This window comes from Diadema setosum, chromosome 9 (assembly GCF_964275005.1).
Source record: "Diadema setosum chromosome 9, eeDiaSeto1, whole genome shotgun sequence".
Taxonomy (NCBI): domain Eukaryota; kingdom Metazoa; phylum Echinodermata; class Echinoidea; order Diadematoida; family Diadematidae; genus Diadema; species Diadema setosum.
In genome coordinates, this window is record NC_092693.1 from 38,346,355 (window position 1) to 38,364,207 (window position 17,853).

At 38.9% G+C, this 17,853-nt stretch overlaps 1 protein-coding gene across 1 annotated transcript; it reads right to left on the bottom strand.

Annotated features, from left to right (window-relative positions):
- Positions 1-214: 214 nt before the first annotated feature.
- LOC140233376 (acyl-coenzyme A thioesterase 8-like) lies at positions 215-15,247 on the bottom strand. The gene is made up of 6 exons (XM_072313482.1): positions 15,099-15,247; positions 5,180-5,322; positions 4,093-4,318; positions 3,380-3,558; positions 1,377-1,568; positions 215-323 (listed from the first exon to the last, which is right to left on the bottom strand). Exons 1-6 carry the CDS (start codon positions 15,245-15,247, stop codon positions 226-228), a joined length of 987 nt encoding a protein of 328 aa, XP_072169583.1. The 3' UTR covers positions 215-225.
- Positions 15,248-17,853: the final 2,606 nt, after the last annotated feature.

A 17,853-nucleotide genomic window follows, 5' to 3' on the forward strand; every position in this document is an offset into this window, starting at 1 on the left:
TCTAGATCTGATCTGCACTAAAAAAGCTCATGCAGCAACTTTGCGCCAGCTGTTAAGGGGCTAAGATCACAAATTGCCTTCACATAACAATCAATGTCTGTCAAAATGTGGCCAACGTCCACAGCAGGAACTATGCAATAATAATAAGTTTCTACAATCAGCATAACGAAAGAAAAAGACAATTCTTCGAAAATGGATACAAGCAGAATACACTGTATCTTCCTCTCACAGTTTTGGTCGTAAAAGTGACTCCTGGGCAACAGTCACAGCCAGAGTGCCGTCACGCCTCCAGAATCGCCCAAATGACATTCCACGACCATGGCCTGTGAGATAAACATAGTAAATGTATGATGAATATGCTGCAGTATGAGGGATTACTCATATAGACTGCATGAACACAACTACAACGCCAGGGTCATCATTCATATGTAAGAGACATGAATATGTAAAGCAATGGGGACCAGCCATATGTTGACAACTTGGATGACTTTTAAGATGATGAAAAAGTTTCTCTAATACTGTAAAAGTGGAAATTTTTGGGGTGATGAAATTTTCGTGCAACCACAAACTAGCCCTAAAATAAAAGCACACGAATATTTTTGCTTGCCGTTTGTTCCTGTACTTGGTGTCTTGATTCCGCGGAATTGAAAACATGCGAAACTCTTCTCACCCTGCCAAGCTCAAAAAATTAGTCGCGCGAAAATATCCACTTTTACAGCAGGAGTAATTAAGTAATACATTACTATCTACTGTATTTCCCATGTATTTCATAGTGAGCTTACTTTTTTGGGAAAAGAGACACTATAATCATTTCATATTGCCTTGGTGCACAATTAGGAGCACAAACTCACCCACCTGTGAAATCTATCTCACATACACGTAATGATTTTTGAGAAATTATGCTTCCAAAATTGTTGGCATCTTTACAGTAATACTTCCAAAATACAAGATATGCAGATACTTATAATTGGATTTAGGCAAATACATATCTCCAAATCAATGGCATATCTAGGCTCCGTTTTATCAAAAGATATAATCAATTGTATATTCCCTTACCACACAGGCTGCCATCAACTTATGATAGAAATCAACTATATAACCAGGGCTCGACACTAACGGTGGCCTGGTGGCCCGGGGCCACCAAAAACGCACGTCGGGCCACCAAAATTTCAGAAATGAAGAATTTGGTGGCCTGATCGGGCCACCAAAAAAGGTCGGATGTTTGCCTTTGGGCCACCAAAAATAAAAGTTAGTGTGGAGCCCTGATATAACAAATTATAACTCTTCATAAAACAGGCCCTGGTATACAATATTACATTGTGTTTTGTTTGTTTTCGTCAAATCGTGATGCATTACTGCTGGAGTGTCTTGATTACCTGACTGTGGACTTTCACACTCGTACAGCATCCATTCATCGATGCGGAAAGGTGCATGAAACCACATGGAATGGTCCAGAGAGCAGATCATACCAAGGGCCTTGTCCCTGTTGGGCATGGTGGGGATTCTGGCAAGGAAGAGGTCTGAAATGTAGGCTACACAGCAGTGCTGCATATTTATTCCATTCTCACCTGGCGTTGTACAAATACACATGTTTGTTTGTTTTTTTGTTTGTGTGTGTGTGTGTGTTTTATGATGTTTTATCATAAAAAATAAGAAAGATACAAAGAGAGAAAATACATATCAGATTTTATATACTTATATAATATATACAGCTTTGGGCAGATTTCACTGAAATAACTGCCATTCATTTGATCTCACACTGCACTGAACTTGAAAGAAAAAACACTGCTTTTTAATATAAGAAGATACTACAACACAAAATATGTTTACAAAAATATACCTAATTGTCCTGATATCATCAATCCAATCAGATACACTGAATTATAAATAAACTAGATATATCGCTACGGCGAATGATATGCCTCCGCCATAATGCATGGTTGTCCTAATAGGTCTATAGTACAATGTCTTGACAATGTGTGACGACAGTTTCACACTATTGGCAAAATATTAAAATGACAGGTTTGCCACAAATGTGCTGAATGTTCACTTTCCTAGAACTAGGTTCAATTGGATGAATGATGAAAATGTCAGAGTGCAGGTATTTGGGGAACTGATGATTTTTACTTGACTTTTGACCCTTTTATAAGTTTATGCATTGAGTAATTTTCAAGGTATTGAGAAAAAGTATAATTTCAGTATCAAATGGGAAAATAGCATTATCTAAACCTGGCCTTTGACCTTTGACCTCACAGTTCCAAAGAGAATCACTGTTAGGTTGAACATGCATAAATATGTAAGTTTCATGATGATACCTTGAGTTACTTTTGAGATATGGAGGAAAAAGTGCAATTCAGCACTTTCACTTGACCTTTGACCTTTTGACCTTTGACCTTTTGGCAAGAAACTTCCCACAGAATATATATTGGGTAATACATGCATACATCAAGTAAAAAAAAAAAAGAAAAAAAAACCTTCAGGCATTGCATAAATATAAAGAAAGTAGTGATATTTTGAGGAGTTGACCTTGACCTTTGACCCCCTGACCTTTGAACGATGACCCCCAACTTCCCTAGATAATCACTGCCCATTAGAACAAGCATATATACTAAGTTCCATGACGATACCTTTAACTATTTGCGAGATATGGAGAAAAACATGAACTTTCAACCTTTTTTTTTCACAAAATATCCTGTGACCTTTGACCTTTGACCCCGTGACCCTAAAATCCAAACAAAGTATTATCCCCCTAGGATATACCCTCATACCAAGTTTGATGTAAAACCACTACACGGTTCTTGAGATATTGACAAAAACAAAACGGGACGGACAGACGGACGGACGGACGACCCGAAAACATAATGCCTCCGGCCACTTCGTTGGCGGAGGCATAAATAGAACAGGTCTCCCTACACAAGCACGAAGCAGGAATAAGTTCATTGTAATTAACCACAGCACTTGGCCTGGATGCCTCTGCCTTATTGTTACATAATTCACCTCAGTACATATGAAACATTATACGATGTGGACTTACCATTTACTGAATTATCCTGAAAAAGAGGACACTTTATATTTCATACAAAACTACCCTCATCCACAAACTGACAAAAGACAAGCAAAGTTCCATGAAATTGGCTCATGAAATGGTACTCATGCAAAAGTTTGCTGTTTTACAGTATATTTTGCCAAAAGTAGACTGCTAAAAAAAAATGGTCTATGGGTGCTTGAAATCATGCTATATTTGAGAAAGATTACACAAATTGCTTCAGCAATAAAATACAATACTGCTAAAGTCCTTCTTGGCACGCCTGAGTGACTACAAAAACCAGCATACTAAAGGAACACACTAGTTTCAAATGAACAGGGGTTAATGACTAACCCGAGTTTTCTCCAATATGACCTTTGACCTTCACCCAGGTGAGGAGAACAGGGTCAGCAGGTTCACATCTTGAGAGATCCAGAAGTTCTTCTCTGCCAATCCTCTTGGATTCAAATGGGATTTCCTGAGCTATCTGCTTCTGCGCCCATTTTCTTGCTTTTTCTGGGAGATCAGGATTTCTAAGGACAGAAAATTCAATCAATACTGGTTCATTTACATCATAAGGCCACAGTTTAATGAGGAATTTCTTAAAGACAGGACAAATCTGCATTCAAACACTTTCAAATCAGATTCTAATTCACTGAAGCTTACCACTAACAAAAGGCAGTCCCATACCCATCCCCTATCCCCTAGATCCTGATTCCTGTATCAGGAAGAATTGCAATCCAAAGCTCAAAATCATCTGTTCTATGTTACCATCTGCAACTACAGGACTGTTTCATTATTTCAAATGTAGAGAGTTTGGCAACTATGTGACAAAAGGCAGAAAAAAAGGGCTGCAATATACATCTGAAATCAGAGAAAGGGATATTTAGAATTTCTTTGAATCATAAAATCGATTCAATTAACATGAACCATAGGTCTTCCATATGATAACAGAAAAGTCTTTCCATATGAGGCATCAATTGAGCTTTTGAAAGTGCATACAAACATGTAAGAAAAGAGACACAGAAAGGGATTTTGCAAAGGGAAATGTGTGCTGAGGCACCTACTTTACATATTTCTTGAGCTCTTCTATGTCTGTCATCATGGTATCGGGATCTGGAACGGACGGCATGCTGTACTGATGCTGGAACGGGGATTCCTCATAGCGCTGGTATGATGCCATCATGGTAAGGATGGTACGCCCTTTCTGGGTTGCCTCCACAGTGCGTGTGCTGAAGCTACCTCCATCACGTTGGTTGTGGACACGGTAGAGGACCGGTAGGCTGGAATCCCCTGGTAAACACAGAAACTCCCACTTAATGACTGGTAGACCACAGCAATATTAATTTCTCCTTTATCAACAGGTGGCAATGTTCAACCAGAGATCAATAATCAGTTAAATTCTAGACTTTTCAACATCTGAGGGCATTTCATGAAGTGTTTTGTATGACAAAACTGTTGGACGAATTTGCTCTCAGCCAATCAGATGCAAGGATTTCAGTAGCTTGTAAGTTAAATCAAATGTCAAAAAAAAGATATCTGACAAAACCCTTCATAAAATGGCCCCCGTTACAAACTCTACGGTCAAAATGTGCATCACTGAACACAGTTTGTAAAATCCTCATCCCACTGTGTGATATCAACAAGAGCAGTGCAGAGAGGGTCCTCTGTTTTTTGTGGCTGATGCTGCATCACCTAGTAGTATAATAACATTATGTATGCTTTAAACTTTATATTCAGAAAACACTCACTTCACCTGTAATGTATCACTCTTTCAAGAAACAAAAATATTACAAATCCTCTTCCAATCCCTTGCACTGTTCAGATGGAATAAAAGATCACAATTCTTTTCACACAGAATTTCACCAGTTCTATGTCTCAGGATATCCTTTAGAAGAACTTGGAAATGTTCATGTTCTGAAAAAACATCTAAAAAATGAAATAGGACAATGACTACTAATGCATTTCACTAACACATAGCAAAGAGCTTTGAGGTTGAGTAATGTCACGTGAACAAATGCAGCAGAATGTTCAAGCAATTAAATCACTTCAGATGTCAAACAGGGGGTGTTTCATTAAGTTAGTCAGCGCTAACAAGTTGTCAGTCTCTGACAATTTCAGGGTTTGAAAAGCTTTTTTTTTTTTAGTCTTTACCTGCTCTCACAAAGTAGGAATGGAGAGAGTGGATGGTGAGGTCTTTAGACACTGTCTTTCCTGCGGCCACCATTGCCTGACCAATGACCTGACCTCCAAAGAGACGGCTTGTCCCTGGCCATGAGTGCCACATGTGAGAAGCTCTGAAGGAACAAAACAGGAGAAGAAAAAGAAGGGGGAAAAAATGAGAGTGCTGAAGTAATATTTGTACTAGGTAAGGTTTGATTAAAAAACAAATTCTTGAACCCGTTTCTCAAAACATCATATTCACATGCAGATATAACCATCGATAGGGTATTTAGCATACAGGTCTATGAATGTGAAAAAAGAAGAAGATAGAATTCAAGAAAGTTGGTAGAAAGATTGAAGTTGAGGTACGTCATCACAACACCACCACGATAATAACCTAACTGGCCTTTCTTTCTATCGGTATACCAACATTTTGAAATCTGGTTGAGTAAAACTGCATTGTTACATAGTCTCTATAATATAGCACTTAAATTTGACAGACAATGATCTCCACAACCAGAGCTCAGAAGATATAATGGGAGACTAAAACTAAATACCAAAGTTGACAACTGACGAGTCATAACAGTCAATAGAAAGAAGGTGAAGTGCCATTTGGTACAGTGCACTTCTGTTATACTGAACACGATTGAAACAACAAAGTAAAAATTCAGGTCCAAAATCATTGTCATTATGTTGAAGTACCGCGTACACTTTATTGTTCAGCTAAAACAAAATTTTGATATCACAAAAGAAAACTGTCATTCCCAAGGACTTTGTTAAAATGGGCATTGAGTGTATGTGGTAGTGTTCCCCTAAAACACTACTAGTATTACATCTGTTCTCATTGAATACTTGCTGATGGAGAGTTGTGTCATATCTGCCCTAGTGCCTGGTCAGAATGAACAGCACTCAGAAATGATTGATACATGGAGGATACAATTCACTTTCACAAAGGCAAGTTTTTTTTTTTTTTTCAGTTGGCTACTATACAGCTGTAAAAAAAAAAAAAAAATGAATGTAAATCAATTGTTTATAGTTTTGTCCTAAGTCTGCACAATAATAGGGGGCAGAGAGCAGAGTTTTTCAATATTATGTTGCTTTTTTTTCATTCACAGAGATAAGCATCTGTGGTGTAATGATTATTAATACAGTCAAACCTGCCTTAGCGGCCACCTGTCTATAGCGGCCACCTGTCTATAGCGGCCACTGAAAAATCCCCCCGAGAGAAAAGCCCTGTTAAAGACCCTGTGTATAGCGGCCACCTGTCTGACGCGGCCAGCGGCCACAAATTTTGTTTCCCGCGGTAGATTTTAACCTGTCTACAGCGGCCACAGAGCCGGTAATTCAGCGTGTTTTTCTGACTTGTGGCCGTGCCAGACATTCATGGGCAACTTTCAGTGATCGCCACCGCTGCAATCGTCACTTATTCAGACATAATAATGCACTAGTGTTAAGCTTTCTTCACGACTGTACAACATGCTACTATGCAACAATTCATGAACACCGGCATTGTTCAATGCATGAAACACACGTGTGCATACGGACGCATGTACATGTACACTAAGTACATATTATACCTATGCGATGTATACAGCGATGATACATGTACATGCATAGGCAATGCACACATATAGTTGGATAACCTGTCTATAGCGGCCACCTGTCTATAACGGCCACTTTTTTCGTTTCCCTTGGGTGGCCGCTATAGACAGGTTTGACTGTATATCCTTACATGATGCTTGCCTGCACATCCACCTTAGAGGAACAAAGCATTCATTAAAGCCCAGTATTTGGCAATATCAAGAGAAAACATTTGATGCAAGATAATGAAATGCCATGGATGCTTCTCTAAGTGTTATTTGATGGACCATTCTGGTCACCTGGTCTGTGCAAGTTCATTCTTTCTTTCTCATATGAATGCAACAAATTAATATCAAACTTCTTAGAATGATTGTTTTACTTTAAAAACAAGTGAAGTACCTATAACCACCTGAAAAAAAAAGGTAATTCATACAATTATATCAAAATGTAAACATGAGCTATGAACTCATACAAGATTTGAATGAAGATATAAAGGTTTAAATTTATAAGAGCACCAGAATGATAATTTTGTATCTTAATCTTTCTTAATTTTACTTTTTGTTTTCATTGGGTATAATCAGGCCAAACAGGGTCATGCTTCTATAGTCTATAGAGTACCTTGGTAGCAGACCCAGTTTGCGGCAGGTTAAGGCCTTTTCAAGGGTATTTAGTAGTATTCTGGTAACACAGGCAACAGAAATTAAATAATTTTTTCTTTTATTGGAAGAAGTACCAAAGGCCTTTGACACTGCATCACAATTTTGTATGGTGGACAATTACCCTAGTAATAATAATCAATTTTATGTAGAAAATTTGCAACCACCATGAGGACCCAGTTCTGGTTCTGTTTCTGGTTGTATACTGCACACAACGCCCTGGTGGGCTATCACGGTACAGTGGTCGAGGTCATTTGCAGCAGCAACAATTAAATCTTAAAGTGTGCTTTTTGGGTTATACTAAACACATCTATATTTAATAGATCTGCTTTGAATTTGTCAAGGTTGTGGGCCGTTTTCACACTATCTGGTAGTAGGTTCCACTCTGGAATAGTGCAAGCGTAGAGGGAATACTTAAGACAATCCTTACTGAATTTAGGCCTCTCATAGGAAAATTCTCCATGAAGTCGACGAGTACGATAATTTCCTTTGTGGGTGAATTTCTCTACATTGTTTGGGATCAGTCCATGGGTTTCTTTGTAGATGGTTGTAAGTCTGGCTCTAATACGACGGTCTTCAAGGGTCTCCCATCCAAGTCTTTGGACCAGGGAAGACGAGCTGGTTTCTCTGTTGTAATTGCTGGTTACAAATCGTGCAGCTCTATTTTGGATATTTTCAATCGATGATATGTGTACCTTGTGGTAAGGATCCCAGATGGCATGGCAGTATTCCAATCTTGGGCGTACCAGTGATTTATAAGCAATTGACTTAACTTCAGGAGGACAGCAGTGAATGTTTCTTCTCAAGAGCCCCAGCATGCTGTTTGCCTTGTTGCATATTTTGTGTATATGACGCGACCAGGTAAGATCTTTAGATATCTCGACTCCCAGATATGAGTAGTGTTCCACTTCAGCAAAGTTTGCAGCAGGGGGGTCCAGTCTGCAGCACCCCACACAAAAATGTCCCCTGGTTTCTTCAAACATTAAAATTTTGGAAAAAACCAAATATTTTCTGATGGTCCAACTAGTTTTCAGCTTGTTAGAACACTTTATTTGGATTCATTATCTCAATCCTTCACGATTTCATAGTTTTTCAAGATCGCATGTATTTCATCAATGTCCACCCAATTTGACATGTAAAATAGCCCTATGTGTGTAAATCCCATAGGGGTGCCGCAAACCGGACCCATCCCCGACATTTTGGTCACTGCATGTTGCAATCCTCAAAACTGACAAAGGAAATGAATTTTAGAATATTTATCACAGTTACACGAGGAATCCTTACCATGCCAGGCCTCTTTTCATAGTAAGATTTTGTATAAAGATACAAACAAGGGATGATGGTGGTTGCCTAGCAACAGAACAAAATCTTAACGTTTTGTTAAGAAAGTCATAGTTTTTTAAAAACAGTGTGACACAGAAGGTTTAAATTAGAAATATGAAGGCCACCATCCGAGTTATTTCATGATTCTGGTATCAAAAGAAAGCTCTTCAGTTGCTCTTCAAATAAAACAATTTAGAAAAAAAAAAATACCCTTCTACTTTTGAAGATATATGGTTAGATATTTCTAGGGGTGCTGCAAACTGGACCCCGGTACCCCTGCAGCAAACTGGTGCCCCGACTCTAGAGCTAACACTTAACTCTTTTCTGATGCAATACTGATGACATACTACAGTAGCCTGACTAGTAACCGCTCACTTTGATACTTTATTGTGAATAACTTTACCAAATTATCTTCTTCCCGATCCAATCCTGTGAAATGTGGTTGACGATATTGCTCTTTCTTATGTATGTTACGATCATCTGCTCACGAAGTCCTGTAACGGAATAAACGCGCGATACCTTCGTCGTTACATCCTGTACTAGCAGCCGCTCACCCCTGACTAGTAGCCGCTCACCATAATACATGGCGCGCGCGCCCACACATACAAGGCTCTGAAGGAGCTAAGTCCCTTTCTGAATGATGCTAACTAGCAAAGGGCAAGTCTGCCAACACGTGTGCCTAGCCTGAGATAAACAAAAAATTTCGGCAGCAAACGGTGTGATGGATATTCTATATAATTGTATTCAATTTCCATGTCCGAATTCGAACAATCTAATATCACATTCATGTTCGGTTTGTTGTTTTTCACTTTCTTTATTGTGTAAGTATGCTGCATTGGACATGTGTCGTATTTATTATTATGTGGAAGACGGGTCTGCTTTATAGTTGCGAAAATAGAATTTTATAGATACATGGGAATCCCGTTATAACAAGATCGTCGGTTCCGGGTGATTTTGCTCGTCATATCCGGGTTCTCGTTGTATCCGAACGCTTGTGGAATTTACACTTTATATGTAAATGCTCTATTAAAATTGGGTTACCTGCATTTTTTTATGACGACGTCATATTGATGAACAGAAAAACAAGAAATGCGACAGGAAAATGAGAGAGCATTCTCGCGATAATTACAATTATTTTTGTTCTAGACACATGTTATCAAATATTTCAGATTTGACAAATCATATAATCATATCGTATATGGGGCCTTCCTTCTGTTAGCCCCATGCTGATCAATCTGCACATCCTGAGAAGAGAGAGAGAGAGAGAGAGATGAAGCAAAATTTATGCAACTATACAGGTAAAGTATCGCGCTATATCAAGGCTGCGTTTAGCGTAACTTGCGTGGATGAAAGCTGTGAGTAAAATCCGAGTTTATCTTTCATTCTATGACAAATTACTGATATAAACCACGTGTACTATGGTGAAAGTTTACACCACAATTTATACTCTCATCTTTTATTTCTTCCAGGGAAACAGCTTCCCGGTTGTGATGCCTGAGGTTGAATGCGTACTTTGCGTGAATGTTTTACCCAACGAGATTGACGGGTCAATGCCATTTTATTAAAAAACGAAAACCACGTATAGATACCGGCTAACTGTGGATTGCAAAATCGAGTGAAATAGTACTTGTATTTCGATAGGCTATAGTTGACTTAATTAAAATTTTAGCATACGATCCCATCGTATTTTAATGTTGACATTTAATTCAATTCATCTTATCAAAGTTACGTAAATGGGTATGTAACTGAGCGGCCAATGTTTGCGAAAGCAGCGAATAATGGCAGATTCTAACTTTCGTCAGGGCTAGGTAACGGTTGCGATCAAACTCAAGAACAGTTTTCATTTTAACAAGCAGTTCTTTCTTATCGCAAAGGATTTTTGAACATGTTCAAAGCTCCCAAAACATACAATTCGCTGTGTTCGCCGCTCAGAGATATTCCCGTTACGTATCTTTGGAAACATTTCGGATGCGTAAACACATGCACATCACTGTACACCATTTTTTCTTGTTTAAGCCATTAGATAACGTTAATTCGATTTGTAGCGTTTGTGATAACATTTCGGCATAAATAGCGACGGCTATAACTTCTAAATATTCCGATGCTGTTCCATCACGGCCCTCGAGACTTTATGAACTTGTGGCGCCGTTATCACCTTGATTGCTTCTGTTTGGCACTGGCATAGTTATGTTAGTCTGTTTGAACGAAACGATAGTTCAAATAATTTACGGAGAATTAACCTTTTCTGGTTTTGAAATAAAGCGTGATCTTGCCCACTGTTAAGTTCGGCTTAAAAGAGAATAAGTTGTCGTTATATCCGCACAAATTCATTTTTGCTTTTCTCTGTTTTAGGGCCCGAAAATTATCTCGCAATAGCCGGAACTCCAAATCTCCATTTAGGCTAACATGCAAATTTATTTGGGACCGGACGTTTCATCTCGTTATAAGCGGATTCTCGTTGTATCCGATCTCGTTAGAACAGGATTCCCCTGTATACAAGTTATGAAATAGCCATTATTCATAATGTACTGAACTGAATGATTCATGAGGTCTTTGATGTATAGCGATCAATTAAAACATTTAAAACGCAGAATAGATCCAATGCAAATGAATTCACGTGCATTATGCCCTCCGCTGTTTAGTCTAATATTCCTTTTCTTTTTTCTTTTTCTTTTTTTCTTTTTGCTTTCTGTTTCTTCCATTTTTTTCTAAGATCATTTCAAGTTGTACAAACGTGACAAACAAGGAACTTCAAAGAAATCCATTCAATTATATATAATGTCAATGTCTCACAACTTTTCCGACAAAGCTTTAGTTATAAACATCATTAATCACCCTTCCATTAAAAGCGTAGACGGCATGCTCTGTCAATGTCTGTAGGCATAGAGTATAGATTTCAGAACTGGCATAAAATGGTTTTAGGCTCAAAACTTTCCATAAAACAAAAGGCTTACCGGTATACATCATTGTACAAAATACAGAAACATATAGCTTGAAAAAAATAAATTTAACCTTTTACCAAAGTGTGGACTTTGATACCTCCCGTTTCAAGGTCACATAACTTATAAACTGGCAAAATCAGGGTGTTAAAATTCTTACACCAACATGGTGTAAACATAATTATCTTAACACCGTTGATAACGCCAGGATTCACCCAAATCGGCCACCATTGATAAAACGTAATGTTTAAATTGAACCTCTAAATACCAAAGTGTGATTGCCTGGATGTCATGGAGGCAAACCACGCCCGTAACCAGGCTTTTTTTCCCTATGGAGGTGGGGAGGGGGGGGTGCGTAATTAAGAAAAGAAAACTGACTTTTCATGCATGCAAAAAATATTGTTTCGTTAGCGCCGACAATCTCGCTCAGCGGGAGGAGGAGGAGGAGGAGGTGGGGGTTGCCTCGTACCTTTATGATCACACATTGATATAATCTCTTGTTGATCATTGCATCCCAATTTCCATGGAATAAGTATATGAAAAAGGACAAGAAGTATACATATTTATACAGTTCTCTCTAAAAAAAAAAAATCGAGTGAAAATATTCACTCTTAAAAGAGTGAATACAAAAAATAGTGAATTTAGAGTGAAATTGGAGTGAATTTTGAGTGAAAATGTTTATTTTCACTCATTTTGGAGTGACGTCAGGGATCACTCGAAGATTTTGGAGTGATCCCTGACGTCGATCACTCCAAAACGAGTGAAAATGAACGTTTTCACTCGAAATTCACTCCTATTTCACTCTAAATTCACTCCTTTTTTTGTATTCACTCTTTTAAGAGTAAATAATTATTTTCACTCGAATTTTTTTAGAGAGTTCACCACACAAGCTTTTAATTCTATATATATATATATATATATATATATATATATATATATATATATATTGAATGGAAAGTCCCCCAGACATTCTGGTGAATTTAGGGAATGCTGAAAAAGAATAAAAACATACCAGTTATGGGCACTTCGAAAAATGTTATTATAAAAAAAAAAGTATATCTGCAAACATTTCATAAACAGGCAAATCTACAGCAAGGCTGGCGATCTTTTCAAACATTGTATACCTTCAAACATGTAATACTTATGATGATAAATCTTACGAATGTAAGAGTATGTTTGTGCTTAAAATTTCGGTCATATTAGTAATTTTCGTTAAATATGTCTGAAAATAAAGATGCATAAAAGCAAACTTCAGTGGTATAACTATATATATATATATTTATTTTATTTTATTTTTTGTATACAGCAAAAATATTATATTGGATATAGTCATAACAGCAATATCACTTTTGAGTCCTGTAAATATCTGTATATCTCAGCCGCTCGATCATACGTATTATTTGCTTTATAATGTCGACGCACATACATACTTCTGAGAAAAGAAAAAGTCAATATAATCTACACACACCTCAACGCTATTTTGAATACACAGTTATTCAGAATATTATTTTGAAAATTCCATTTAAATACAATATGAACAAGATCATGTTTTCACTGGTACGTGTTATCCAAAAGGAAGAAGGAAAAAGAAAGAGACTGCGATCATGCTCCCCTTTCAGTTCAGCAGAAAGGACACCGATACATTATTTTAATGTCTTCTTCAACCTTATTTTTTAGTTCACTGCATTCCAAGTGCAACCATGTGTCACAAAAATCATAAGAAACCCATTGATCTTTTACGGCCTTCTTCTTTCCTGCATGCTGGGCATACATATCCAACATCATCTGATTCAATTCCTTCCTTTTTGTTCCTCTTCTTTTTTTTTTTCTTTTCTTCTACGCTATTCTCCTTCGTAGAGTCATCTTCTTTGTTTTCTTTTCTCTTGTTTTACATTTCTTCTTCCAAACTCACTTCTCTCTCTCTCTCTCTCTCTCTCTCTTTTTGCACTCAGTTTCTTCCAACTTCATTTCCTCCTTCTGTTTTATATCTTCTTTATGGTTCTATTTATTTTCTTCTATCCTCATCGCAATCCCATCTCTGTGATCTTTCTTTCTATTTCCTGTACCGAACTTCATCTCTTCTATCTTCTTCTTTAGTTCTTCCCTCTTCTTTCTCAATGTCTTTGTGCCTTCTTCTATTTTTCCTTTGTTTCTCTCTCTTTCTCTTCCTTTCTTTTCTTCAACTCTCTTTTCTGTTTGGATTTCATGTGAGTTATGAAATCATCTCCTGATATTGCTTCAGTAGCTGCAATTTCCTTTTTTGACTTCCTGGAACGTGTACTTTGGGGAAACTCGATTATAATGTTCGAGAGACGTGGAAATTTTTATTCTAAACCTTATTTCATTTTTGGATTAACGAACCTTATGAATAACGAGTTGTGAAACCGTCATGTATGATATGTATGTAAATAATCATAGGCCTATATATATCTATTTATTTATAGCAATGTCACAATAGAGGAATGCATTAAATGTCAATTGCTTTGATTATACAAGTAATTCAAAATCTAAATTTACGGGGGCCTCCCATTTCGTCGGGGATCCAAGAGGATACTAGCTAGTTAGCGGGGAGGAGGGGGGAGGTAAGTAAATCAATGTGATCTGAAAGCGCACGCGCCACATACACACGTATTATAATGGGGGGGGGGGGGTGAGCGGTTACTAGTCAAGTGCTATCTTTGTACGAGTTTCGAACTTCTTTTGTTCGCGTACGCAATTCCACGTAAATACGTACACTAACTATCATTCAGTTATTTGCCGACAGTTGTCAGGTCGACGACTAGCGCCTACTCGTACGACTTATCTCAACTTTGCGGGATTTTAACTAAAAAATCACGACCTACTCACTAACTTCAGTAGACGAGACCTTTCCGGCCATCAGGAATCTCCGGATGTGGCTAATTGCATTTAAACATCATAAAATAGTCGTGAATACTTTGAATATTGCAATTTGTTTGAGCATCGAATTCTTAGCATTGCGCACACGCGTACTGCAGTGCGTGCAGTGCGTATTCGAGAATGTAGGGCAGATATTCGCGGTCATCATCAACTACACTCGTGCGCTAAGGGGTGAGCGGTTACTAGTCAGGCTACTGTACTTTATTTATTGATATTCTAAGCAAAACGTCTATGGTTTCTAGTCTAACACTAAAAACATCAGACATGCGGCCGCAGACCGTGATGGGTGGGGGTATCGTCGTTGTCATTGAATGACATTGAGCCTGTTATATAGTTGATGGCCCTGAGATTTCGCGTGTGCGTTCCGATCGATGCACTACGAATGTGGGCAGTAGCAGGGCCAATCGCCCGACCCAGTCACACAGTTCAGCTGAAAACAAGGCTATATAATCTCGAAGTTTACATATTATTCTTACATCTACAATCAATATGATGAGGCCAACCATTTTATACCTAAACAAGTAGGGGTCCAGCTCCTCAAGATCAAGAACCGTGCTCACGAGCACACTGCGTAAGTCATCGTCTGATTTCGCCTCATCAACGCCTCCTCCTCCGGCTCGCGCTCCGCTGCCGGTGTTGTTGGCATTCGCAGGCGACTCCATCGATGAAAGTGAGTATGCCCTACTGCCAGTTATATTACTAGTTAAAGATCGGGATAACAGCGCCTTTCTACAGTTCCACGATGAAATCACTTTGGAGCAAGTGTCCCTGCTTACAGTCCAGACCGAAGCTAAGCGGCGGGCGGTTATCATTCTGTATGTACGCTGCTGGAGCAACAACCGCGGGATAGCGTCGGGGACGAAGCAGCAGTGCAACACAATTCTCACGTTGATGAACTAGTAAAACGGTATACTGCCGTACTGCTGCTGGGGATGGGGGGGGGGGGGCAGTGTGTTGGGGGTAGGGCTTCGGTTGTATCTATCTACGCACGCTTGCATGCTACGCATATGAACACTGTAATTACGCAATCTCTCGTTCTCACGATCATCCACACATCCACGCGATCTCTCCAGTCTCACACCGGACCTAACCTCTGATCCACAGGAATGCAGCACTTTTTGGGCATTGGAGCTATTCTTCCTACGGAGTAAAAGGCCAGAGTTCTGGTTGACCTGTACTTGACGTCAATCTGAATATTCATCATATCGCAAGTGACCCTGCAAAATTATCGCTTATGCAACTTCTGTTTACAGAACCGGAACACAGCACACACAGAACATGCAGTTTAGCGGTACAAAATACCGACTGCGCCTGTTGTGAGTTGCAGTGTAACGTCACGTGTGTGGCTGTTCAAAGAGAAATTTTGAAGCCGAACATAACACCGAAGCCGAACCGCACCCGTAACGTGACCAGCTCACCCACAGCCATTTACTGCATTGGAGGCAAAAATTGCAGACATTTCTGATTTCTGAAGTGGTTGCAGTTCATCAGTTCTTTGGTTTATTGTTTGCTATATTATAGTGCATGGTGAGTATACACTAGGTCGCCATCCTTCGTCTGCTAAAAAGTTTACTTTTGATATAAAAAGGCTAAAATATCATGCTATTAATATTCAGGGAGGTGAAACTCACCTCGACATACATCATGCAGGGTGAGGTTACCTCTGTCTGTGCTGTGTTCTCTGTTTTCGTCTTTAATTGTTTTTGTTTTTCAAGTAAGCTAAGAGATTGCTGCTGCGCTTGTCCTGCCACACCTCACTTTTTTTTTGTCTAGCCTTTGCTTGTTCATTGTAAAGCAAAGTTTAATAATCATCTATTCCCATGGTGATAGGAATGATCCAGTCTTGTAAATAGTTAAGCGTAACCTCATCTACACAATTATATATCATACAATATTTTTGTACTGAAAATTTTTAGGTGGGGCCTAGACATGATTTTGCCTATAATTGTTAGTTCTCTACTTCTAAGATCTGCACAATGTTTATACTTGAGACAGAATTCATGTGAATGTATACTTGGTATTTGGTTGGGATCCTCCTGAATACTCCCACTGGAGTTTTAACTGGAGGTGCCGGAGCAGTAGAGAGGGTGGCCGGAGGGTGAACGTACTGCTCAGATACTCCAACCCCAAGCACCTTCTAATCTGGAGATTCTCCCGCCTGAAGCCCCTAGCAAACGGGTGACTCCAACTTGATGTGCGCGAAGTGCGAAATTCTTTGCGGCCGGGATCCAGAGCCCTTAGCGGGCCTTGGAAGCTCTAGGGTTCTAGATGCTCTCTCGTGCTATCTAAGACTTATTTTTCAACATACAATGAAATTAAGTAAGAAATTATTTCAAGGGGGAGACACAGAGCCAGAGAGGGAGAAATCTCAAGCGGGGGAACGGGAGATTTTGCAAAACTGGGCTTTTGGCGGGAGTCTCTGCGTAGGGAGGATGTATAATTTTTACATAGCATATGGAGGAAACTCATATTTGACTATTAACTGCATCAATTGTTCTGGTCTGTACCAGGCATTTTCATGAAACTTCAGGAGAAATTAAAAATGGACAGCTATAAAAGCATCAAAGACAAGTATGGGATTAGGTCTTCCCTTCCCAATACAAGTGAGTATTTGGAGTATGGTATGTGATGTAATGATGAATAACAAGGGGGGGGGGTTGAATGCAGTATCTAAGATGTTTCTAGCTTGAATGAATACAATTATGCTAATTCAGTAAAAGCAGATATGCAAAATTTCCTTTTTTGAGTTGATATAGGGACATAGTACAAATTTGTGGGAGATGGCTATAGATACAGTCAACCTTGCTTGAATCAATCTTACCTAAGTCGAATAATCACCTAAGTTGAAGGTCTTTCCAAGTACAGTTGAACCTCTCGTATCCGGACAAGTCGGGACCGGGGCTCATCCGGATAAGGGATTTGGCCGGATACGGGAGACTCGGTGCTTTATACATACTATACATACACATGTACTGATGTTGCCCATTGTAGTACCACATGTAGTAATGTGTATACTGCAACCTTTTCATTGTTACACTCGGTAACAGACCCCAAAATAGAGGTGTATGCTAATGTTGGAAGTAATTTGTAATTCATGTGACGATGTGTGTTTGTGTAGGAGTTCTCGAGGAGTTGGGAATCCCCCTTTCCTCCCGTAATTATTTTTTAAAAAAAAATCACGGTGAGATTGCGTCGGTATAATAGAGAGATCCGGATAAAGGGAGGCCGGATAAGAGAGGTTCAACTGTACTCAATACCTCTTTATGTT

Bases quoted from the DNA above. Each gene is read 5' to 3' on its own strand.
- LOC140233376 (XM_072313482.1), bottom strand. From the start codon at position 15,247: ATGGAGTCGCCTGCGAATGCCAACAACACCGGCAGCGGAGCGCGAGCC. The intron at 5,323-15,098 runs GTATAAAATGGT...TTGTTCCTTCAG, and splicing joins CTGGACCCCTACTTGTTTAG to AGCTTCTCACATGTGGCACT. The intron at 324-1,376 runs GTAATCAAGACA...TTTATCTCACAG, and splicing joins GTGTGAAAGTCCACAGTCAG to GCCATGGTCGTGGAATGTCA.